This window comes from Meles meles, chromosome 1 (assembly GCF_922984935.1).
Source record: "Meles meles chromosome 1, mMelMel3.1 paternal haplotype, whole genome shotgun sequence".
In the NCBI taxonomy this organism is placed as follows: Eukaryota; Metazoa; Chordata; class Mammalia; order Carnivora; family Mustelidae; genus Meles; species Meles meles.
The window spans coordinates 20,134,919-20,160,415 of record NC_060066.1 but is presented as its reverse complement, the minus strand read 5'-3'; the positions used below and the strand labels follow the sequence as shown (position 1 = coordinate 20,160,415).

Genomic DNA, 25,497 nt, shown 5'->3' with positions numbered 1-25,497 from the left:
ACCCATCTTTAAGACTAAGAATTCTATCCAATCAATAAAGCAGAATATGGTGGATCTGTACTGTAGTTACTTAACGAGTTTAAGAAAAAGTAATAGAACAGATTGGTGGTTGCACAGGGAGGAGGGCAAAATGGGTGAATCAGGTCAAAAAGTACAAAACTACAATTATAAGTGACAGGGATGTGATGTACAACATGGTGTCAGTAGTTATTAATACTATGTTGCATATTTGAAAGTTATTAAGAGAGTAGATGTTAAAAGTTCTCATCATAAAAAAAAAAGTCTGTAATTATGTATGGTGATGGATGTTTACTGAACTTATTGGGGTGACAATTTCCCAATATATACTAATACTGAATCACCGTGTTATACACCTAAAACTAACATAATGTTACATGTCAATTATAACCTAAAAGAAAGAAAAGAAAAACGGAGAAAGAGTAATGATGGGAACAAAGAGAAAAGGACAGAGGTTCCTATTCAAAGTATTAAAAACAAAGAAGAAACACAAAAATATGGACAGATGTGCCAAGATACTAAATACACACATACATTAACTGTTACATGGTAATACTTCTATCCTCTGACAATTAACATTAAAGATTTTTAAAGACACACTGAATTTTTTAACTATGAATAGAACTATGGGCTAGATGATATTAAGTACAGAATAAGAGCTTCCCTATTCCTGATGATATAAATGAATCAGATCAACTAAGAAGAAAAATGTCAAATATAATCATGAACTGTATCTTTAAAAAGGTTTTCAGTTCAGATTGTAAGTAACAGTACTCTTGAAATTTGAATGCTATTAATAGTTCCACAACAGAACTTCAAAAACAATCATTCAGGTTGTATAGTATATAATTTAGAAATACAGAAACTTCAAATATTATATAGTACTACAATCTGCTAAAATGATCTTCAAAACACAGTTCCATGATCTCAGAAATACACGCTTTAATGTTAGTTCCAATGTTGTGAATTGAAAACACAAATATACACGATATACTTTGTTTATACTCTATTTTTAATTTCTGTTCCTACTTGCTATCAGTAGGATCTTATAAACTTTCAAATGCATGAACTCTTGTCAGGTAAGAGATGAAGCTGGTTTCCTGCTTCTCCTCTTTTATCTGAATATAAACCTGAGAACAGATGATCATTTTATCCACGTCAACCATACCTTTAGTACACATCAACCATAAAGAAAAATTATTTAAAATACAATGTAGATCACAAATCATCAACTATGAAATATTAACAGCAAAACTTTGCATGAAGATACACATATAGCAGGCAACATTTAAAACACTGAAATGGGGGCACCTGAGTGGCTCAGTTGGTTAAGCGTCTACCTTCGGCTCAGGTCATGAACTCAGGGTCCTGCAATGGAGCCCCACATCCGGCTTCCTGCTCAGTGGGGTGTCCGTTTGTCCCTTTTCCTCTGCGCCTCACACTGTTCATGCTCACTCTCTCTCTCTCTCTTTTTTTTTATTTCCTTTCAGTGTAACAGTATTCATTGTTTTTGCACCACACCCAGTGCTCCATGCAGTGCCCTCCCTATAACCCACCACCTGGCTCACTCTCTCTTGCTCTGTTCTCTCTCAAATACATAAAATCTTTAAAAAAAAAAAAAAGTTTAAAAAAAAAAAACACTGAAATGGTTAGAGTTGAAAAAAAGACAGACAGATAGAAATAAAACACTGAGATAATAAGGTCCCTTAAGCAAGAGCTCACTGCTACAAGCCATCTCAAAAACTAACACTGGTCAAAGACAATGTCTTTATTACGGAACTATAATCTCTTACATGGACTCCTCATGCCCTGATGCTTTTCAGTAAGGGCAGAGAGCAGTTTGCCTGTACACCTTTTTGGAGAAAACAGTTATCTGCCAACTTACGTATAAAGTTTAGTAAGACAACATCTCTAGGTTTATGTTCTTGTTTCTAGTGGGCATGACTATAAATTACTTCCCACAAGTCAAATTTTATTTTGTGAAGTCATAATCTTAAAACAAATGACAAAAATTTAAGTGTCTCATATATACAAAGAAAGGAAGACAGAAAAGGTAAAAAATTTAATCCTATTCAAATAACTATGAATTATATGTTAATAAAAAATACACTATGAAGATCCTACTTTGCAAAAAGAAAGCAATAGAAGTGAAGGAAATGAAGACTAGAAGAAACACAAAAATGAAAACTTACTAAGTCAGGACTGGGATTTTCCTCTACTTTCCTCTTATACTTTTTAAAATCCCAGGTCTGTGTATTAAAAATGGAGATTTTATAGGAGATAGAAAGAAACAAATGGGATACACCAAGACACTTCTCTCAATGACTTGTAAAATAGACTGAATTAATCAATAGAGATATTATAAATTTGGATATATAAGGGATGTTCCATGTACACTACAAACTGTTATATAAGCTTTTCTTTAAATTACAATGGAAGTTGTATATAAAGTTGCAGGAAATAAACTTTGCTTATAACAATATATTTTATAGGGCCCCCTGGGTGGCTCAGTGGGTTAAGCCTCTGCCTTGGACTCAGGTCATGGTCTCAGGGTCCTGGGATGAAGCCCCACATTGAGCCCCACATTGAGCCCCGCATCGGGCTCTCTGCTCAGCAGGGAGCCTGCTTCCTCTCTCTCTGCCTGCCTCTCTCCCTTCCAAAATACATTTTTTAAAAGGCTTTATTTATTTATTAGAGAGAGAGAGAGCGCATGCAGGAGCTGGGGGGAGCGGCAGAGGGATAGGGAGAAGCAGACTCCCTGCTGAGCAGGGCTTGATCCCAGGACCCTGAGATCATGACCTGAGCCCAAGGCAGACGCTTAAACAACTAAGCCACTCAGGCGCCCCAGCACACTCAATTTTTAAAAAAGCACCCTAAAAAGGACATTAATAAATGTATAACATAGTCCTCTATTTTTAAAAAATAACAAAAACTTGTTCCATGTATAATCTTCCAAGATTACTCAGTTTACTTTAGGACTTGCAAAATCAAAATACAGCTCAAAAACTAACCTTACATAGGGTACAGGGTCACTCTGAATCATATTAAGTAGCCACTGCAGTTCTTCATAACTCCTGTCCACTGAAAATAAAAATAAAGAAATGTATGTTTTTAACTTTAACAAATGAAATGATGAGTGACAAGGAGAGATTTACACTTAATATTTAGGGCAATGCTTTGGCTGTATTTCAAATCAGAGTTGAAGGCTGTAGGCAACTTCTTACATTTGTTATGAACAGGCCACTTTGTAAACTTTACTGGTATTGTGCTACATATAGCCAAAACATAAAACAGGACCAAGTGCCTATTTTTCGCTAATGCTCAAATCAATGACAAAATAACATAAAGAAAATTATAATTTAAGATCCCTAAATTAGATGAGTAACTCTAAATGGACAAAATATACTTAAATAAATTTTATTTCTAGATGCTCAGGAAAGTAACAGGAAATTTGATACCCATTGGTATCTCAACTATAATTACAGTATACCATATGAAATACTATTTTTACCCAAGTGGTTTCTTTCACTTAAGACTAAAGAGCAGTCTTAATTTTTCAACATAAGATAACATAACATAGTGCTATAAATATAAACAACCTGGATAAAAACACTCATTAGCAATTTCCATTCACCTTTTCAACAAGTTATGCTTTTATGATTTGAAAACCTTTACTATCAGAATTTTATTTCTGATCTATTTTTTTACTTTCTAATGATCCAGATATATGGATAATACTGAAGCACCTCTCAATTATGTTTATTAACTTAGCATTCTTTTGGAAATCATAATATTAGCATTCTATTTCATTTCAGGTAATACTAATTCATGAAATCTTCATATTCATGTGGCAGTAAACGTCATTCATGTATTTTGAGAAAGAAAGTTGGGAATACTGGCATATTTGATGGATCTCAGGATGTCTAGATTTCACAAACCGGTAAAATGTCCAAACAAAATAGGAGACTGACAGATTACATTTTTTTTACTTGACAAAATATCCATTAAAACAAAATCACTATTTTCACTGCCATTTCTTAAGAGAAAGATTTATTGTTACCCTCAATAAAAAGAACAAATAACCATCTTTTCTGAACTTAGCCCAACATATATAATATACACTATTTTGTTCTACACCTTTATAATTTCTGACTATACACACACATACTTCTATTAAAATTTATAAAAAAATGATAAATATTTGAGTAGATTTCCTCTAATATGTAAAAATTAACCAGTATCTATTAAAGAACTTCCCTCACTCCTTCCTCTCTCCAAAGTCAGAAGAGAAGTATAACATACTCTAACTTCTTTACTCGTCCCGAATTTTAGTATGATCTGGAATTCTATATGTAAATTAAATTATATGTTCTTATATTTGCATATTATTTTTTAATTTTTTTAAAGATTTTATTTATTTGTGAGAGAGACAGAGCATGAGCAAGAGAGGGACAAAGAGAGGAGGAGAGTGGAAGCAGACTCCCGGCTGAGCGAGGAGCCCAAACTGGGCCTCAATCCCAGGACCCGGAGATCATGACCTGGGCCGAAGTCAGACCCCCAACCGACTGAGCCACCCAGGCACCCCTGCATATTATAAAGAATTATTTTGGAGGGGTGCCCGGGTGGCACAGTCAGTTATGCCTCTGACTCTTGGTTTTGGCTCAGGTCATGGTCTCAGTGTCATGCGAACAAGCCTGCATGCGGCTCCTGTGCAGTGTGAAGTCTGCTTAAGATGCTCTCTTCTCTGCTCCCTCCACCCCACCAAAATAAATAAATCTTTTATAAAAGACAAATTATGGTTGAAATTTGCATTAAATTTTCTAACCATGCCATTAACAAATATTTAAGTTTAGTTCTAGTTGTTGTTTTTTTTTTTTTTTACAGGCATAGTCATTCATCACTGGGTCTTTCATTTCACACTTTCTTCAATCTTGAGTTACTACTTGATTCACTTCCAGCTCAGTTGAAAATTCTTTGGGAATTTTGTTTTAAAGACTGTTACAAAGGAGATGTACTTCTAAATCTTTAAGACTGGCAAAAAGAGAAGGTAGGATTGTACTTTTCCCTAAACATTACATTAGCCCTTTGTTCACTATCTGTTGAACTCTTCATATTCTGAAGAAGTCACAGGCCACAGGTAAATCATTATTTTTTTATCCTGTGCAATAACTAGATTCTGATATTCTAGGAACTTATATACTTTTCTATAACCTTAAAATTTTAAATTTTTCAGATTTTAGCTTAAGAAGTTTCATTTTACTCTTTCAAAGTATTCTATTTTGGATTATTGTTTTTCTGCTACCTGTTCTACTCTTCTTGACTGAATTCTTAATATTTTCATCTCTTTATTTTTCTGCCCTGTATAAATGTTTTGAATACACAATATTCTCTTAGTCACTTTCTGCTCTTACATTTTTTTCAATTTCATGAAGCCTGTTCTAAGGTACAAGATGTTTTCTTGAGTCCTCAGTTAGAAACTTCCCAAAAATCTTCTTCTAGTTTTAATAACGTGTAATTAAAGCTAGGGAGTAATACCACTGACTCCTTAGAAAGACCAAAGATACCTATCTCTAATTTTATTCTTTTCCCTCACTTATTCTTATGCAAGTTCTACATTTATCAAAAATTCTTTCTAAAGAATTTAAAATTTAAAAACCTATTATGTAATAGGAAACCCCAATAACTAAGATGGCCTTGAATATTTAATAAACATTTCCTTCTAAACTGATATGCACATATGCTTCTAAAGCATTACCTTTAGTATAATCAACAACTGCTTCCAAAGCTGCTATCCTGATGTCTACAAAGTGGCCATACTCTGCATAAGATTTAAAAAGAGCCGGATCACTTGGAACATGTCCATTCTTCTGAAGCACTCGTATGGCTCTCAAACAACTAGGAAAAAGAGCACCTGCAGTTAAATATTTCCATAAAAATATATCGAATCAAACTTGTTTCCCAGACATTAGGAATCAATCTGTAACAGCAAACTGAAATACGGATGTGATCTGAATCTTTTAATTTTGTAACATTAATTTTTTGCAATAATTTAGTCAAGAATATCATAAAAGTGAGAACTGATGATATCTGAACTACTGGATCAACTTTTTTTTTAGCAAACTCCTAAAGAAACAAGTTTTTAATAGCCATATACAAACAAGTTGACAGCACTAAAGTCATCTAAATAAGAAGCTTAATAATACAGAGATGTTTATATTATATCCAGTGGGATAAAAACATTTTCCAGACATCAAAAATAATGCTCATGAAGAACTTCGGATGACATGAGAAAGTGTTGTGATAAAAGTAGAATACAAAAATTTATATATACAATATGTATCACATAATTAAAAATGTATTTAGTTACAAGATGAAAAATTTAGAAGGCCATTCTCCAAAGTACTAAAAATACATCTGTGATGAAACAATGATAAAGGATTTTAATTTTCTCCTTTTACTTTACTGTATTTCCTATAATTAGAATAATTTCTATTATAAAAGCAAGCAACTTTTATTATACCTGACAGTGATAGTGTGTCTATAACTTGGAAGAAGTTTTTCCATATTCAAAAACCTGGTGATTTCTTCAAGAATGAGTCTCACATCTGGATTTAAGTTGTCCAAAGTTCGAACTTCATTATTCACACTGACTGCAGGCGTAACAGAGTTGGCAAGGGCATCGATCATTTCAGCACGATAATAGTTATCTGAAAACTAAGCCAAAAATAATCGCAAGAAACAAAATTCACACTTCTGTTCAAAAATTAATAAAATATTTATAACTTCAAAACAATATATCAGAAAACATACGCGAGTTCTCTGGTAATTATTTAACTATGTCTTTTGTGTAGTTATACATTAGGAAAAAGAGTAACACACCAATTAGTAATACATTAGTTTCCTCAACCAGTATTTACTGCATATAAGAATAACCTAGTTAGATTCCTCTCACAGGAAGACCACAAGCCACAAAGCCTACTGGTAACACACAGCTTGAAATCAGCTGTTTAGCTCTATTCTCACATATAAATTTATAATCAAGAATCACCAGATATTTAAGGAAAGCATCAACATAAAAACAGAAGACCAGAACAAACAAAAGGAAGAAAAGCAACCTGTTGGAAAGAGTTTGCAAGGAAAAGAACACTGGTAAGGGGGAAGAAAATCCAAAATCTATCAAGAACATTGTCTGAGAAATAACCAAAGGTATGCCTTCCAAATGCGTAACATTTTAAAAATAAAAAATATGCAGAGATTAGAAAAAATATGCAGAGATTCAGAATCAAAATTAAATTGGAATATAAAATTGAAAAAAGTTCCTTAAATTCTAAGCAAAAAGGAAGATACAAAGTAAAAAGAAAAGGAAACTGGAGGCCTGGTGTAGAAGACATGAGGTACAAACAGGAGATCTAGCAAGAGAAGCAGAGATAGGAGAGGAGACAAACATCCAAAACAATTTCTAAATCCATACCCCAGTCAATTCCCAGAGAAACAATTTATTGAAAGGCAATCTAGGGTGGCTTGATTTAGCCTGGGAATTTGAATATGGAACAATTAATTTTATCATCAGTGGGAATACGGTACAGTTTTATATCAATGGGAATATGGTACAGCAACACAAACTGCCAGGGGACAGAGGGGGAGCACCTGTCCCGTGACTTCCATGGTGGAGGCAGAAGTTCACAATGACAGTTTTAGCAACAGAATCCCAACACGTGCCTATGTTCAGGTACTGGGCAGAAAAAATAAGGCACACACAAAAAAACAAAATCAAAGAAAAAATACTCCACACATGTTCACTATGGACCAAGTTTTGTTTTCAAATCATTTTCATGATTGCAAAAGTAATCCCTAAAACTTTAATCTCTAAAAGTCCTAATTTTTCCCTCTCGAGCCAGGGAAAACAATCATGGATTTTTGTCAGCCTAATTTTGTTTTAACATTGTGGCATTTATCGACCTTTTCTTTTCCAGGTTCTAAGTCTTGTTTCCAATTTAGAAAGACCCTTTCCATTCAGAGATTATTCAAATTACCAGTTTTCTTCAAATATTCAGATAGCTTCATTATTATCTTCTGATAACTACTTTGCCACCAAAGTAAGAGTCCATTTACTTAACTGCTATTTCTGACTGAAGTATTCAACTCACAGAATGAACTTGGAAATTAAAAATGAGATGGGGACGGGGAGCCTGGGTGGCTCAGTGGGTTAAAGCCTCTGCCTTTGGCTCAGGTCATGGTCCCAGGGTCCTGGGATCAGGCCCCACATCGGGCTCTCTGCTCCGCAGGGAGCCTGCTTCCTCCCCTCTCTCTCTGCCTGCCTCTCTGCCTACTTGTGATCTCTCTCTCTGTCAAATAAATAAATAAAACCTTAAAAAAAAAAAAATGAGAAGGGGGAGTGGGTGAACTAGGGAAACCAAAAAGATTTAACATTTATCCCTCTGACCACATCCAATTTTCACAGCTACTATAATCCTAACTGAACAAGCTAGATTATCTGATCACCTTAAGGTTATAAGAGACAAAGAAGAAGAAATAATTTGCAGAACACATGGAAGGTAGGAGGTATTCGGTATAGCGAAAATTCCTACAAAAAAACAAAACAAAAAAAACCTGAAGGCATCAGTATCAGGGTATTATAGCAAAGACTGACTGATGTTTTTAACAGTGATTGTTGGGAATCAAGAATAGTTCAATCCATGTTCTGTGTACTGTAATTAACAAAACAGAAATTCCATAAACATATATTATTAGAAATTCATATATATGTATAAAAGATTATCATAGAACATAGCTAATAAAGAGGCTTTAAGGGGGCTTAATTTCAGACTTCTTGAAAACTTACCCAGAGTACTGAATTTCATACTCTATCCATTTAACGAGATGTTAAAAAAATTTTAAATATTTTCCACTGATTCCCAACTTCTTTTTGGCATTTCTACACATGTGGCTTATTACCCTAAGGTGAATCTTTATTAGCTTCTAATCTCCTCAAAGGGAAATTGAGATAATAGTCTCTATCTCAGATATCTGATTAGAATCATATTAGATTATACATGTTTTGGTACTGGCCATGGAACACACAAAAAACAGCTTATTTTATTATTACTATTGTTATCATTATTGTATTTATTCTATCCTTAATATCTTCCAAGATTAGTATGCTAATCTTACAGCCACTAACTATAACACCCGATTAGCCTTCTTCTCAAAGTTACAAGAAACTGAGTCGTACGTTGTTCTGCAAAAAAAATAATGGAAGTGTAAAATTTTGTAATGTCAGTATGCACCTTACAAAATCCTAAATGAGGACATGGATGACAGCATCATATAAAGTAGCATGGTGCACTAAAAAGATCACCAAACAGATGGGTGGCGACAGCTCACCGCACAATTCCCAGATTACACTTACTGTGTCATTTTCAACTCTCAACCTCTGTGTTCTTCTTTCATTTGTAACTCCAAAATAAGTAAGGTTTAAAGAAATTAAAGTAGGTGAAATCACTTTACAAAGTAAAAGTATTATACTGGGGCTACCATGATTTTAATTATATAAGCAACCCCCTGAAACAAGAACTGACATAAACAATTTTGCAAAGTATTTCCCCCTTCCATCTGAATATAATTTTGATTTGATATCTTCTGAAATTCTAACCTTATATCTTCAAATAAAAGAAATTCATGTGTAGAGGAAGAAAGGAATACTATAAATCAAAGTCAAAACAAACCAGAAGACTAGGAAAGAATCTTATAAAAATTTTGTTTTTAAGATTTTATTTATTTATTTGACAGAGAGAGAGAGATCACAGGTAGGCAGAGAGGCAGGCAGAGAGAGAAGGGGAGGTAGGCTCCCTGCTGAGCAGACAGCCCAATTCGGGGCTCGATCCCAGGACCCTTGGATCATGAGCTGAGCCGAAACCCACTGAGCCACCCAGGCGCCCCTGAAAATTTTTTAAGAGTATTCAAAAATGGAAAGAAAAAGTCTATCAACTATAATGTATTTTTAAAGTACTAATTTTTTAAGGACTCTTTTTAGCTTAAATCATTTGAGTATTATTCTACTGACTTGAGGAAAAATTGGTCTTCCTGATTTTCATTACCAATCACCATTTTTTAATAAACATACTTGTCACTTTTTCTTTACTATTGCAATGTTTCATTAACTGTTCATGATTTTGACTTATCTGCCATATCAGATACATGTGTCTACATGTCCTGTTCCTTCTTCCTGGAATAACATTGGGAAAATCCTATTCATCTTTAGGACTCAGTTTGAAAGTTACCACTTGTATACAAAACTTCCCTGAGTTTTTCTCTCTATACCCTTTGGAAGGCACTACTTTCTTTGAATTGCCCTAGAAAAGTCTAAACATATTTCCACTATGGATGACTATTAACTGTTTACTTGTCTGATTCCCCATTAGGTTGAATCTGTGAGGGTCCAGAATCAAACTGTGAAATACAGCAGTTGTTCAAGAGATGTTTAATGAGTAAACAAAATTCTGGTACCACCTACCAACTCTTCTTTCTGTTTAGCACAGTGTATTGCCTAGCATAGCATGTATTTTCAAAACCATTTGCTGACTGTTAGAATTACAAGATGAAATGATTTTTGAAGCACAGCACTCAACAGCTATTTGCTAAATAAATTAATAAACATACATAATAGTAAAGAACAAAAAAAGTTAAATTTATTAATGAATATATTAGCCCTAGAGGGAACTGTTTTCTGTGTATCACATGGCAATAGAAAAAGGAATAAAAAATAACTGAGCTGTCAGACTTCACCAAATCAAGTTTTAGTTGGCTTCCTGAAATCTGATACACTACTGTATCCACATTGCAACAGGTATGAGGAACATGTAAAAAAACAACTAATTAAAACAAACAAACAAACAAACAAACAACTAATCTTGGGTTGTCTTCCACTGGTTATTATAATAAATCATATTTGTGTATTATATAACAAATATATACTGTATATATTCTCAAGAAATTTCAAGTACCATGGACTCAACAATGATTTCACAGTCTAAATATTTCTTTAAGAACAAAATGTCACTAGGTAGTTTTATAATATTCGTTAAAGTATCTTACCTTATTTTTTCTGTTGTCATTGTACTTGATTAAGTCTAAAATGAATGTTAAGACTTCTTTGGGACAAAGGTTGTGAACATCTCTCAATAAAGCCATTGCAACTGGCATAGTCTACAAAAAAAAAATAGAAAAAAAACTTTTTAAGCATATAATAACCTCTTCTGTTACTACAATTCATTTTAGTATATGCAAAAAATGGTTACTCCAGGACTGACCTAGGTATATCTGGATGGCGCTTAACCCTCTAATTCCCACCCCTTCTCACTGGGAACATGTGACACGTTGCAACAGAGAGCAGAGTAACAAACCAAAGGGAGCGTAGTCTGTAGCCTGTGTGCCTATGTCTTCATTTGGTGAAGTAAAGTATATGTCATATTAATTATATAAATGCAGTTCTGTGTCTTACAGTGGAAAAGAAATGGGTTTTAACACTAAGACAGACTATTCTTCAAGTCCTACTCTACTACCAAGATGATTATTTTAGCCAGCTGCCTAGTTAAGAGCCTTGCTTCCTCACAACCATGTTGAGGATTAGATGATACAGTGGCTGGAAGCATGCGACAGACAGGAAAGAGATCATGAGTCTGAGAGACACTGATTCTGCAGTACCACCCCACTCAACCTAAAGAAAAATAGTAAATTATCTAAAATCCAGCCTAACTTTTCCCTTTCCAGATTTTCACAGGGAATTTTCCTAAAGAAGTGGAAACCTGACTCACACAGTGGTAACCTTTACCAGTAAAACCAAGCTATTTAAACTCAAGAAAGAACCACAGATGAAGTCATCACAGTCCTCAGTACCCAGGGAGATTTGGACTATGCTCTCATCTGATTCAAACTAACAGCATCTTCCAAACTGCAGGACAAAAAGCGTAAGCTCCTTTGCTTAAGAAGGTCTTTGCGATAAGACCGTCAGTGTTACCACGATGTAATAAAAGACTATTTGTGCCCTAAGAATGGAAGGAAAGGCTCTTTTCCACAGAAATACCTGTCCTATGCCTGTTCTGCCCTTAAGGGACTCAGGTTTGACTTACAGTAATCTTTTCTCAGTCTTTTTTGGCACCAAAGTATTATGTGAAAGAAACTGGTCTACAAGCATTACTTTTCCAACTTTTTTGACTGCAACCCACAGTAAGAAATACATTTACATCCTAATCTACACACACACAAATGTCATGTATACTAATTAAAACCACAAACACTTTATACCTACCCTTATAAGATATGTTGTCTTCTATACTGCCTACTATTTTTTTTAAAAACAAACCAACCAACCAACCAAAACTTACAAATTGATTTCATCCCTCTCACTAATGGGACACACATCCCAATATGAAACACAATGTAAGGTATACGGACACAATGGCACAATGAAGGGAACATTCTAGGTAGACACAGAAATTAACTTGTCTCCATACCATGAATTAGTGAAATGGCAAGAGAGAGCTGAGCAACAAGTTAAGTACTAGAGAATGTTCAGTCCTTTAAAATGACATGCCACCTCGACTTCTTTGATCACACCAATATTGGCTTTCCCAAAACCTGGTTCATCCTGAATCTGTTCTGCTGATGAAATTCGCTCTAATTATATCATGACATCTATTTTCAGTAGGTATCTCAATATGTCTAGGTAATCTTTTCCTTCTCCCACTATCACATATAAATCTCACCTTACCTAACAACCCCCTCAACATTTATCATTTCACCCACTTCCAATTTGCTTTCCACCTGCCTCAGAAAAAGGAATGTTCTTATCTTTTCTAAAATAAACCTCCCAACTGCATCCCACCCACTCCTGTATCTTTAGAATTGACTTCGCCTTCTCTTTTTTACATTTACTTGCTCCCACTTGAATATTTCATCTCACCCTTTCCACAGATTCCTTTCTCTGTGCCAAACATGCCTCAAGTTTCTTCTTCCTTTATACAAAACTAACCCACTGCTTTATCCATTACATGTCATTCTCCCACTCCTCAACACCAAAATTATTAAATAGGCTTTGTTAGTTTTTTCTACTTCAACTTCATTCTTCTTTCTAGTTTAATCTAGAAAACTTAATCTGAACTCTGCCTTTATTACATATTTTGGTTTTTTAGAGAGCATATATACATATACATATATGTGTGTATATATATATATATAGAGAGAGAGAGAGAGAGAGAGAGAGGAGGAGGAGGAGGAGGAGGAGGAACAGAGGGAGAGGGAAAAAGAGAATCTTAAGCAGGCTCCATACCTAGCACAGAATCTGATGCAGGGCTCGATTTCATGACCCTGAGATCACAAACTGAGCCAACCAAAATCAAGAGGTGGATGCTTAACTGAGCAAGCCACCCAGGCACCCCTGCCTTCATCTTCATCTTCATCATCATCATCATCATTAAATCAATCAAAACATTTTACAAGTGATTTGCAAATTGCCCAAATGTTGAAAATCCTGCCATTCCCATATCCCTTCCTAAACAGTGACACCATCACACCACTGTGACTTTCTATATCATATATAGAAAAATTTCTGATATAGTGTAAAAACACTTTATATACTTAGTCTATTTGATTTTTAAAAAGACAAATTTTATAATTGAGTAAACTGAGGCTTATAGGGTTAAGAAACTTATCCTCGTGCAAACTGCTAGTGAGAGCAGAGCTAAGACTGAAACCAGAGATGGCTATGTACTTGTCCGTTTCAGAAGGGTAGTCCACATTCTGGAAGGACTGCTGTCAGAAGGACTCACCCATACCTCCATCCCCTATATGAGCAACCAAAAGGTCAAATTATCCATTTCTGTTTACTTTAGTATAAATGTTGATAGCTACTTACACACAGCTCATAATCTCAATGAATAATCAATTAAAATTTGGGGAACTTTTTTTTTTTGGTTTTATTTGATTTTGAGAGAGAGAGAGCATGAGCAGGTGAGGGGCAGAGTGAGAAGCAGACTCCGCACTGAGCAGGGAGCCTGATTCGGGGCTCGATCCCAGGACCCTGGGATCATGACCTGAGCTGAAGGCAAACACCTGACCAACTGCACCACCAGGTGCCCCTGGGGAACATTTTTGAAGAACTAAAAATAGAACAAAGGCAAACAATTTATAAAAAAGTAAACACACCTGTTATTTAAATAGTCCCCAAGTTAAACTGAGATACACAGATAACAGCAAAAAACAATTATAACAAAGTAGAAAGTAAACTGTACCTTTTGTAGAAAATAGCTTTGAAAGCTCATAAAGTTGTTTGTTTTCACAATGTTTGGACAAGTTTTGCAACAAAACATTCGAGTAAAGAGTGACTTCATGGCTGGTGGTCCTGTCCATGTGCTCACCATTGAATTTGCAATCTGCAAATAATTAGAATGAAGTTATTTCCATTACCACTGAAAACACATTTTTAAATAAATAACTTCTTAAAATATATTAATACAACTGGATTTGTTTTCAACAATTTCAATTCTCAGAAATTTAATATATTTTAGCCTTTTATTACCATTTCCAAAAAAAATTAACTCACCTCCCCCCCAATTCTTATGTATACTTGTATTTTCTGTAATTCGTAAGTTAGAGCATTCTGCTATGTTTAAAAAAAACATATTTGCAAAAGGCGTCTATTCTGAGTAAGTTTGTCCTTTTCATTTAAGAAAATATAATTCTAACACTTCAAATTATCAAATAGAATCATCATCATGAATTTTAAATAAGGTTTTAAAGTCTACCCTAACTGAAAAATAAGCCAAGTACAGTGCTAATGTTTAAGTCTGCAAGAATGCTCTACAGAAAAACCAAATACTGCTACTGAAACTTTTAGAGTATATAGAAATTATGTCTGAAAAGAATAATTTATAATTTTAAGTAACAGTCTATAACTTCATGGACCTGCTAAGAATTTAGCATGTAAGAATCACAAAGATCTTTATAAAAGTAATGAAATTATATCCTTAGCTGATGATCTATCAAAGAATACCATGTTGTCCCTCACATTTCTGAGCAGGATGTAGCAATATAACTACTCAACAGTGACCATTAAAGACAAAACGAATCTAACCATTATAATCTTCGGAGATGCTAGGCAAATGGATTTTAGCAGTGAGGAAGGCAGGGCTGCCACTAAATGCGAATGAACCTATATCAAGATTTTTTTTAAATACCTGGAACCCAGTATTTCTGGCCAAATTTTTGTCTGCGTTTTTTTGGTTTTCATTTGTTCTACCTTCAGTTTTTTTGCATCTAAAGGAAAATATTTAGTTTTCTTAATAAATTAACTTTTCTAGCGTGTGAAATTATAGAACCTATCATTTTAAGTTATGTATCACTAATATTGGTTACTAAACCCAAACCAACATGAAATAATCACCACACAGAATAGTTAAGATGAACTGATTTCCTATAATATTTAACCTAAAGCACCAGTCAAACTAAGGAATTTCTTCCCAAATGCATTCTGTGCTTTAACAGGATGGGTTTGGCAATTCAATAAAATGGTGAACAATCCTCTTTGAATTTAAAATCTGACTTTCGGGGCACCTGGTTGGCTCAGTTGGTTGAGCGACTGCCTTCAGCTCAGGTCATGATCCCAGAGTCCTAGGATCGAGTCCCACATCAGGCTCCCAGCTCCATGGGGAGGCTGCTTCTCCCTCTGACCTCCCCTCTCGTGCTCTCTCACTCTCTCTCTCTCAAATAAATAAAAAAAAAAATTAAAAAAAAAAAATCTGACTTTCGTTCTGACAATTAAAAAAATTTTTTTTTTTTTAAACCTTGGTCTGAACTCCTGGTAAAGTTCATTCTCTTTTTTTTTTTTTAAGATTTTATTTATTTATTTGACAGAGGGAGAGAGATCTCAAGTAGGCACAGAGGCAGGCTCCCTGCTGAGCAGAGAACTGGATGGATGCAGGGCTCAATCCCAGGACCCTGAGATCATGACGGTAGCTGAAGGCAGAGGTTGAACTCACTGAGCTACCCAGGAGCCCTGACAATTACAAACTTTTAATGCATTATCTATTTTCAGATCAAAATATTTTCCTTTTGAATGAGTCTTATTAAACATATTTGGAAAAAAGCTTTTGAGGGACCAGCTACCAAGTAAAATTAAAGACTTCAGTAAATGTTAATTCATTATCAGAATTTTTTGGTTTTTTTTTTTTTGTTTTTTTAATGCAGTAATCGTGTTTTCTTTCTACTATGCATCATCTCACCTTTGCGAGGCAGAAGCAAGCAGACATTCTTACTCGGTAGAAACACTGCTCTTGTTCTAATATGTCAGTGAGTGCAAGGCGAGATGCTGGCGTAGGGAACTTCTCCAAGGCCAGAATGGACTCCTGCTGTGCAACGACGTCCCTCTCATAGCGGAGCTGATACTGCCACATGAAATCAGCTTGCTCAAATTCTACTTTCCTCAGCACTGACATATCTGGGTCTATCCTTATCCACAGCAAAGGGGAATCAGCACTGAAAGAAAATAAAATTTTCTTTTGTTTCAATTTTATATATTTATAAAATAAAAACTAAGCATTTATTAAACAGATTCTCTTCTCTATGTAATACTCAAGACTGCCTGAACTTTTACTGTATTTTTTTAATCACACTGACAACATTCTCATTATATTTAATGTATTTCAAACTTTCTCACAATAGCTAATCTTTACTAATCTTACTTAAAAGATCCCCCAAGGATAAGAAGACAGTGGTCACAAAGAAATTCCATCTCAAAATATTAATTTGGGGATTTTGATTTGTGATTATATAATGTGGAAAAAAAAGAATGAGATCAAATTTCTTTATTCCATGGCCTACAGCCTGACTATGGCTATAAACGCCATCATTTTTTGGAATCAATCTGTGACTAAGAAATGAATTTATTTTACTAAATTAACTGACTTTTAATACTTTTTAAAAAAAGATGTTAGATTCATGATCATCTTTTTCAAATAGCAAGTTCTGAAATCATAGTTCAGAGGCCTATCATGAATTTATCCTCCCATACTTGTCAAAGTAACTCCCAGTTTAAAAAAATCTAGTCTATGTCAACACCATCATCAAAAGGACACTACCTAAAATACTACTTTAATTCACCAAATAGTAGTGGGTGCTTACTACAGGAAAGGCACTTGATATGGAAAAAGTATATAAATGGCATATAAACAGCAGTAATATTTGGCAACCAAGCCCGTAAATAATTACAGATATTTAATAAAAACACAGAGGCACAATATGGATGAGCAAAATGAAGTCTGAATTATAGTATTTTTAAAAATTAAATACTGCAATCAGTAAATACCACATAAAATTTAGAACAGTGATATTTAAATTGTATTTTGAAAGCACAGGGAGCCTCAAAATGCCCTGAAGCCTTGACCAAAGACAAAAAGAACCTGGATCATCTGAGAGCTCCCTAGAATACAGACTATCAGGACCCACCAGTGAAGCACTAGATCAGAAACTGTATATTAAGAAGATCCGCAAGTGATGACATGCACATTATAGTTTGAGAAACACTGCATTTCTATGGATTTTCAAAGTTTTAAAAGCAGCAATTTCAACACATTTACATACTTTTAGATGTGTGTAGTAACGAGACAAACGACAATGCATATATTACATCCTTAAACTCAAGTAACTAACTTACTCCATCGCAGAAAGATCCATGTCAACTTCTTCTCCATTCATGAGTGGGATTTTTTTCTTCTTATTCCTACATTCAGGGAAAAGTTAAGTTTACAAACTGTGACATTTTCAATTCAGAAAGGAGATAAGAACAGATGAAGTTCAAAATAAAAACTTCAGGCAATGTTGTAAGACAGCTTGAGGAAGAAGGGATAGTGAATGTAATGGAATTTAAACACCAGAAAAATCTATTTTGAAGCTGAAGGGAATGAAGTCAATGATACTGAAAGCTCTTCCTGATGAAAGCTTAACAAAAAGCAAAAATATGCTTTTTTTAAAGCTAAATGCCAGGTTAAAACATAGATGTACTTCTAAAAACTGGTAATCTTATGAAGAAAAGATCGATCTATCAACAAAGAAATCCTTTATAAAAAAATTGAAAATATAACCAGCCTGAAAAGAAACATAAATTTGAACATGTGCTCTATGTGCAAGGAACTATCCCATATGAAATGAAGTATGTGGTTAACTATAAAACATCTTAATATTAATTAACATGTACAACTGATTAATATGAAAAATATTTAGGAAAAGTCCTCCAAAAAGCAACTGCTTCCATGCAAATTACTCTTGAATGATAAAATCTACTGGATATATACTAAAAACTTGAGAGACTACAAATTAAAATAGGAACAGAGAACAGTCTTCCTATGTTCCTCATACCAAAGAATACCGAAAGGACATACTGTTACTATAGAGGAAAAACCCTGAGGAAATGTTACGAAAAGGGTAGCAATAGGATGTTCCCAATTTCCAAGGCAGAAACAGAACAAAAGGAAAGGGAAATTTCAGCCTGAACTAAGAAAGAATTTTTGCAGAAAAAAAAAATGGTTTCAGGGAAATTTCACAGTCAAATTTCTGAAGGCCGTCACAATCAACTGACATCCTCATCTGTCTGACATGACCTCAATGTAGTCATGACTGTAAAACTTCTGTTCCTGAAGTTCTGATATTACTACACAATCTTCCAGCAAAGCACAAAAATGTTCCCATCTTCTTATTCAGAATACACGCTAATGACTAACAACAGTGGTAAAGAAAAAATATACTACATTGAAGATGAACGGTTGAATACTTTATTATTTTTTATTAACATATAATATACTATTAGCCCCAGGGGTACAGGTACTTTTTAAGGAAAATGACAATGTGCCTTTTTGAAAAACAACAAGAAGGTTTTTTAAGGGGTACCTGGTTGGCTGAGCAACTCCTGATCTTGGGGTCATGAGTTCAAGTTCCATGTTGGGTATAGGATTGCTTAAAATAAATAAATGAAGGGGCACCTGGCTGGCTCAGGTGGAGGAGCATGGGACTCTTGATCTCAGGGTTGCGAGTTCGAGCTCCAAGCTGGGTATAGAGATTACTTAAAATAAATAAATTAAAAAAAAAAAAAAAAAAAAAGAATGTTCTGTAAAGGAATGGTGATACAGGGAAAAGGAGAAAGACAAAGTAAAGAAAATGCAGGGGCTTTTTGTGACATAGGTATTCAGCGCCTTCCTTTATGTTTAATGATCATTTCTCCAATATTTACTATAGATATTAATCCAATGGGGCTAATAAACCAAGCAATTTGCCTTGAATTTTTCCTGGCTCCAAAAAAAAATCAAACTTCTATTCCACCTCCCAATGACCCTACAAAATAAAGATTCTTAAATCTAAGTTTTTAAATTAATTAATTCAAAGAATAAAAATGTCAAGAACAGAAAGCAAATAAAGAATATTTGGTAATACCAACTTGAAATAGAAGGAAGAAAAAAAGATACCAGATAATATGTTCTTTACTTGAAACTTAGGTATATATTAGGATTTTTATTTTGGCATTTTAATCCGTGAGACTTACACTTTAATTATCAACTGCAGTTTAAAGTTATGATTCAATGCCTACCTTCTGCTTTTGGAATGACAGGGAATATCATGTTTAAGGCTGTTTTCTTCAATTTGCAACGTATGATTGAAAGATCCATCTAACTCCTGCACTGTCACTTTAAGTGGTCCCTTTAAAAAGAAACAGTGTTCAAAGATAATGCTAGAAAAATACCACATATGTATTCTTATGTGTACAGGTATATATTTTAAGATATAAAACAGTACCATGGAAGATTTGTATCGGGAGACACAGAAAGGTAGTTGGCACCAAAGGAGGGGAGAACTGGGGTAACCTGTGTCCCCTGAAATCTCCATCATAACCTCCATCATTGATAGTTTGTGTTTTCTCAATTTCCACCTTTGCAAACAAAATCTCATTATATCTTCGAACCAGTTCTCCATCCATAAGCCCTTCCTATATTGAAACGGGGAAGAAAGCAGTAAAAAGGGCCATTTGGAAAAAAATCTTACCACATATTTCTGAGTTCCAGGGGATGTATAATCTTGCTTTATTTCTAATTCCAAAACATTTCGTTTTCTGTTAAATGCAAAACTTCCATAAAATTTTACCACTCCACTCTGGTCTCTGCAGAACTGTAAAGGAACTTTCGAATTCTGAGATGAATTTGTACTAAACAAAATAAGTGACTCATTACAGTAAGTGATAACTTTCAGACACATTCTCACCAGTTCAAGGCCTGAGAACACACTTCAGGGGAAACCAGGTGGCAAAGTATTCAAAATTTTTGTGAAAACTCTTTCCCCAGATTTAAACAAAATTTCTGAAATATTAACAAATTTGTGTTTTGAAAGAAGTAGTAAAACCACTGTACTGGTTTATTAATATAATAGTGCTTTGATATGAAAAAAATGTAAAAATTGAAAAGTTCCCAGATAGCACTTAAGTTGTGCCAACCCCTAACCACATCTAAAAGCCACCAGACTGCTACATCTAATGAGCCGTCCTCCAGGCCTGTCTGGTGGATTATTCACCTCCCCCATCATCAAGCCTACTGCAATACTCACACACTAAAAAGCAATTCAAAATATGCCAAATTTTACAAGCATAAACATACATGTTTGTATATCTCAATGATTAATAGGCATCTCAGCATAAATGATTTACAGTTCCTAGTTATTTCTACTACTATTTAGCAACTTAAATAGTTCTCCTTTGGTCTCCCAAATCTTTCTTTTGCCTCCTTCCCCTGACACATATAACCTTATTCCCTTTCCCTCCTTGGTGAGCTGCTACTGAAAAGGATACACCCACTGCTTTATTAAAGGCTGGATGTCTTTGCCAGAGACATTTGAGATGGATTTCAAAAATCCAGATGTGGAAACCAACATCTGACTCCACATATGTGACTGGAACTTCTGTGATGAAGCAGTACTAGCCAAACTTAGCAGTTTATTGAAGACCTGTATGGATGAAAAGGGTCATTTAGTAAGTTTGTGTAACACAATATACATTGTTTTCAATTCTGTACTATACCCATTTTGCATTATGACTTTACTATAGTCAATTACAAAGATAATACATTTCATATCTTACTATATAGGTAGATCTAGTTAAAGACTATTAGCAATAAAAGGATGCAAAGATTTAAACAGCCAGACTATAAAACTATTCTTCCTCAAAATGTAAGTCAATTTTAATGATGTCCTAGCCAAACAATGAACATTGTTTTTAAGGATTATAATAGCAATAATATATAACACCTATAATATATTGTATCATGAACTTTCAAAGAAACTAAACATTTAGCAAGTTGAAAACACTCATTAAGACTTACACAGCTCTACAAGTTTCTTTATGGACCATCTCTCATTTAATATTGCTCCACTTTAATGGTAAGGTGAAGGACAGAAAGATTAAAGAAATTTAAAGTTATTTGACAGACAGAGATCACAAGTAGGCAGAGAGGCAGGCAGAGAGAGAGAGGAAGGGAAGCAGGCACCTTGCTGAGCAGAGAGCCCGATGCAGGGCTTGATCCCAGGACCCTGGGATCATGACCTGAGCTGAAGGCAGAGGCTTTAACCCACTGAGCCACCCAGGCGCCCCAAGAAACTTAATTTTAAGGCAAACATAAAATGCTTTAAAAAATTACAAAAAAATTTTTTTTCACTCACCTGTAAGAATGTTATCAGTGGAAAAAAAAATAGCTGACCATTTATAATACATCTTGCTTCTATTACCTCAACCACTATATCTCAACTATTTACACCAAAACTTGCTTAAAATATATGACAGAATTTAATAGTAGCAAAAATAAACATCACAGGTTTGGGTGTTTTTATTGAAAACACTCGTAAGTGGCAGTTCACCCTTAATATTTTAAATAATGCTGAACACAAAATCATATATACAAATACGTTTTACTTTCATTCCCACATTCTAATATTATACCCATGACAATCCAGCATTAAGTGGGTAAGTATTGATACTCATTCTACATCTGAGGAAACAAACGAAAAGCACTGATTACTTTGTGAGCAAACTGCTAATTAGTAACAGAATTCCTGCTACAACCCCTGAGGCCTGACTCCTATTCTACAGAATAGCATTCAGATTATACATACAGAACGTAGACTCCTATTCTACAGAATAGCATTCAGATTATACATACAGAACGTAGACTCCTATTCTACAGAATAGCATTCAGATTATACATACAGAACGTATCTTTCTTTGTAACTGTTAAGTCCTTAACTTCAATACTACTTACTTGTAGCATGAATTCCATACTGATCCTATTTTCAATCAATCTCATCACGAGGTGAGCTTTACACTGAAACATAGTGTAGTATTCCCAGGAAAGTGTATGTGGATGCTTTATTGAAAAGTGTAGATGAGAAGCCGGACTAAAAATATAAACAACTGTACTTAATAAGACAAATTTGTGTTAAATAAACAAGTTTCATGGCCACATCATGATAATATAACTCAGTAATTTCTTAGCATGAGAGCAACACAAGTAGGAAACTTCTAAAAATAAATTTAACTGCAAGAAAATTATGAAGTTTCATGAAAAAGCACAAAGGAAAATTTTAATAAAACCACATCCAAGCTCCTAGATAAGAACAGTGTCCATATTTTAGTGCTCTCCAAATTCATCATTATAATTAATATAATTCTAACCAATATCCCAAGGTTAAACCACATACACAAAAAAAATTCCAGGTGTACTACATAGCAAAAACAATTATAAAAGTACTAGAAGAAGGAAAAAAATTTCTTGTCCTAATTCTAGGGTGGGAAAAATCTTTCTTAAAAAAAAAAAAATAATAATAACTAACTAAATAAATAAAATGCAGGGGACAAAGACCAGACTGACTAGGTAAAAATTCTAAATTCTGAAATGATGATGATCATCATCATGAAAAGAAAATTATTAAAAGTACAGTCTAGTAATACAAAAAAATTATGACATATATGAACACTTAAGATGTTTAAAATTTTTCACTATTTTAAATAATGCTGTAGTATTGTCTTTTTACACATGTGCAAGTATTTCTGTATGGCAAATGTCTAGAAGTAGAATTCCTATTACAACAGAGTTAGAAATACAACTACTGAATCTAAAAATCATCTACTTTAAATGGCTATTTAATTGGTACCAACAAATTACCCTTCAAAATTACTGTACCAAATTACACTCTCACAATTAATGTGTAAGGGTAGTCATTACACTTGCTTAAAAACACAGCATATCGAAATTCAAAGTATTTGTCAATTTGGCAGTTACACAGTAATATATGTATGACTGAACTACATTTGGTAATGCCATACATAAATAAAGGCACACATACACACAAAAAATGGTTATGGCTATCTCTAAGAGGAACTGGTGGGAGGGAGGTATATCGCTTCCAGACATTTTTTGCCTTTAAAAATTAAACATACAAGAGCTAAATAAATGGGCAGAACCAAAGTAAAAGCCTTCAGTGTAAACAATATTTACACACCATGGCAATGCTCTAATCATATGCTGGGAAACTGCCATATAGCAGGCAGTCAGGAAAGAAAGTAACAGGAACTAGTATTTATGAAACTTGATTTCAAGTAATCCTCACAACCAACCTGGTTAAGGACTATTGCCGTCATTTTACACATTAAAACATAAAAGGTCATATGATTTTCTAAGATCACAAAAATACTGACAAAAATCCAAGTTTGCCTAACTCCAAATTTCTATGCTTTCCTATGAACTTACTCTTGTCTTGGTGACCATGCTACAATAAAGAAAAGGCTACTGGTTATAGAACTTTAAATTTCTTAACCTCTGTGGTGATTTTTTTAAGACCCTGGGGCAGCCTGGTTAATCTTGTACGTCCCCTTTTGAGAAACTGCTTTCATATGCACAAAATAAAATATATAGAATTACACAGAAAACCAATTATAATGAAATGCAGTTATAAAAATATTTAAAAATTATGATATGCCAATATATGTGCTAGTTTATTAATACATTAAATAATGAGATCTGGCAGTGGTCTATTATAGTAATATTGAGGTGGTGATAAGTGCAGAGTATTTCAAAATATCTGCTAACAATTATAACACGACAGGGAAAGATCTATGATTTCTACTGTTGACAAAGTCAAAGATAGTACTGTCTGCTGCCTACATTCATAGTTAAGGAAAATATAAAATGTCAGCTAACAATGAGTGAAAACACAGAAAAACTTTCCCACCCATTTCAATCCACATTCCTTTAGGGAATCTATGGACACTAGAACAAACAAGACTGCCTGCCAGTACCATTATTTGCTGTAAGTGGCTGTCTTCTTTACAGGGATTTGCTACACATCATAAGGAGAGAAAGGGAAAGAAAGAAGGAAGGTAGAGAGGGAGGGAAGTAAAAGGAAAGAAGGGGAAAAGCAAAGAGTAAGTAAGTGTCTAGGTAGGTGACCATTCAGACAAACAGGTATAGGTAGGATGTCCTGAACTTGAAATTACCTACTTAAGAAAATAATTGGTGGTCCATAAGCAAAATACTTGTTCCCATTATTTTTAAACCTTTCTAAAAACAGTATAATCTACTACCATCTGGAAATCAACATGGAAAAAGAGTAAAGCCTTATATTTTTTTGAGAGTCTTTAATGTTTAAATCCATTTGTAGCCATCGCATGCAGTAAAAACAGTAAAGTAAGGAAAGGAGTAATGAGAGTATTACCAGTATTTGTGGTTTCAATATTACATACTATTATTTTGGTCTGTGTGGGCCTCAACACACATCCCAAGTAATCCTCAAAGACTGAACCCATAATACAAGGCTTACAATACCACCTCTGAAAAACAAACATACTTATCCTTCTCTTTTCCTCCACCAAATATGGGATGTAGTAAAACTCCACCAGTTTTTAGTTCATATGCCACTATTTTGTCTAGCTCCTAAAAAACATAAAAATAGGAGTCAGTGCAAATATCTTTACGTATCAAAATTTAGAACTGAACTGTGATTTCTCGATTTCCTAGAATCAAAATGTAAATTTTTAAAAATACATTAAATGTATTTACAAAGTAGTTTATGTTCTTATAAACAAAGCAGACTATACAGCCAGCTCAATAATAAAGCCAAAAAGCCTTCTCTCCTTTGTGACTTCAGGGCTGGCCAGCAGCCTGCCAATTTTTCTTAATGGCTCTTCCCAACCTTCTCTGACCTATGTTCCAAGTTCATTTATTCCTTCTTTGTATTTTGTTTCTGGTGGAAGATTTAGGCAAATAAAAAGAAATGGAAATAAAATTATGTCAGGAATCTACCATTTTAAAACTTCTTCAGTCTACTCTAATATGATACAGACCAAAGCAAAAAAAAAAGTTTAAGTGGAAAAAAAAAAGACAACAAAACTGTGTTACAAAC

General features: G+C 34.2%; 1 protein-coding gene across 5 annotated transcripts in view; it reads right to left on the bottom strand.

The window, feature by feature from the left end:
* Positions 1-25,497, bottom strand: part of TAF2 (TATA-box binding protein associated factor 2) — a 93,395-nt gene that overhangs the window by 38,514 nt on the left and 29,384 nt on the right. For all 5 annotated transcript variants that reach the window (XM_046012182.1, XM_046012155.1, XM_046012163.1 and 2 more), the window contains 12 exons: positions 24,943-25,028; positions 22,359-22,494; positions 20,897-21,051; positions 20,101-20,215; positions 19,649-19,758; positions 17,726-17,791; positions 16,296-16,548; positions 14,307-14,447; positions 11,113-11,223; positions 6,539-6,732; positions 5,774-5,913; positions 3,030-3,099 (listed from right to left, as the gene is read on the bottom strand). In XM_046012182.1, the coding sequence (XP_045868138.1) occupies positions 3,030-3,099; positions 5,774-5,913; positions 6,539-6,732; positions 11,113-11,223; positions 14,307-14,447; positions 16,296-16,548; positions 17,726-17,791; positions 19,649-19,758; positions 20,101-20,215; positions 20,897-21,051; positions 22,359-22,494; positions 24,943-25,028 (1,577 nt within the window). The remainder of the gene's footprint in view (positions 1-3,029; positions 3,100-5,773; positions 5,914-6,538; positions 6,733-11,112; positions 11,224-14,306; positions 14,448-16,295; positions 16,549-17,725; positions 17,792-19,648; positions 19,759-20,100; positions 20,216-20,896; positions 21,052-22,358; positions 22,495-24,942; positions 25,029-25,497) is intronic.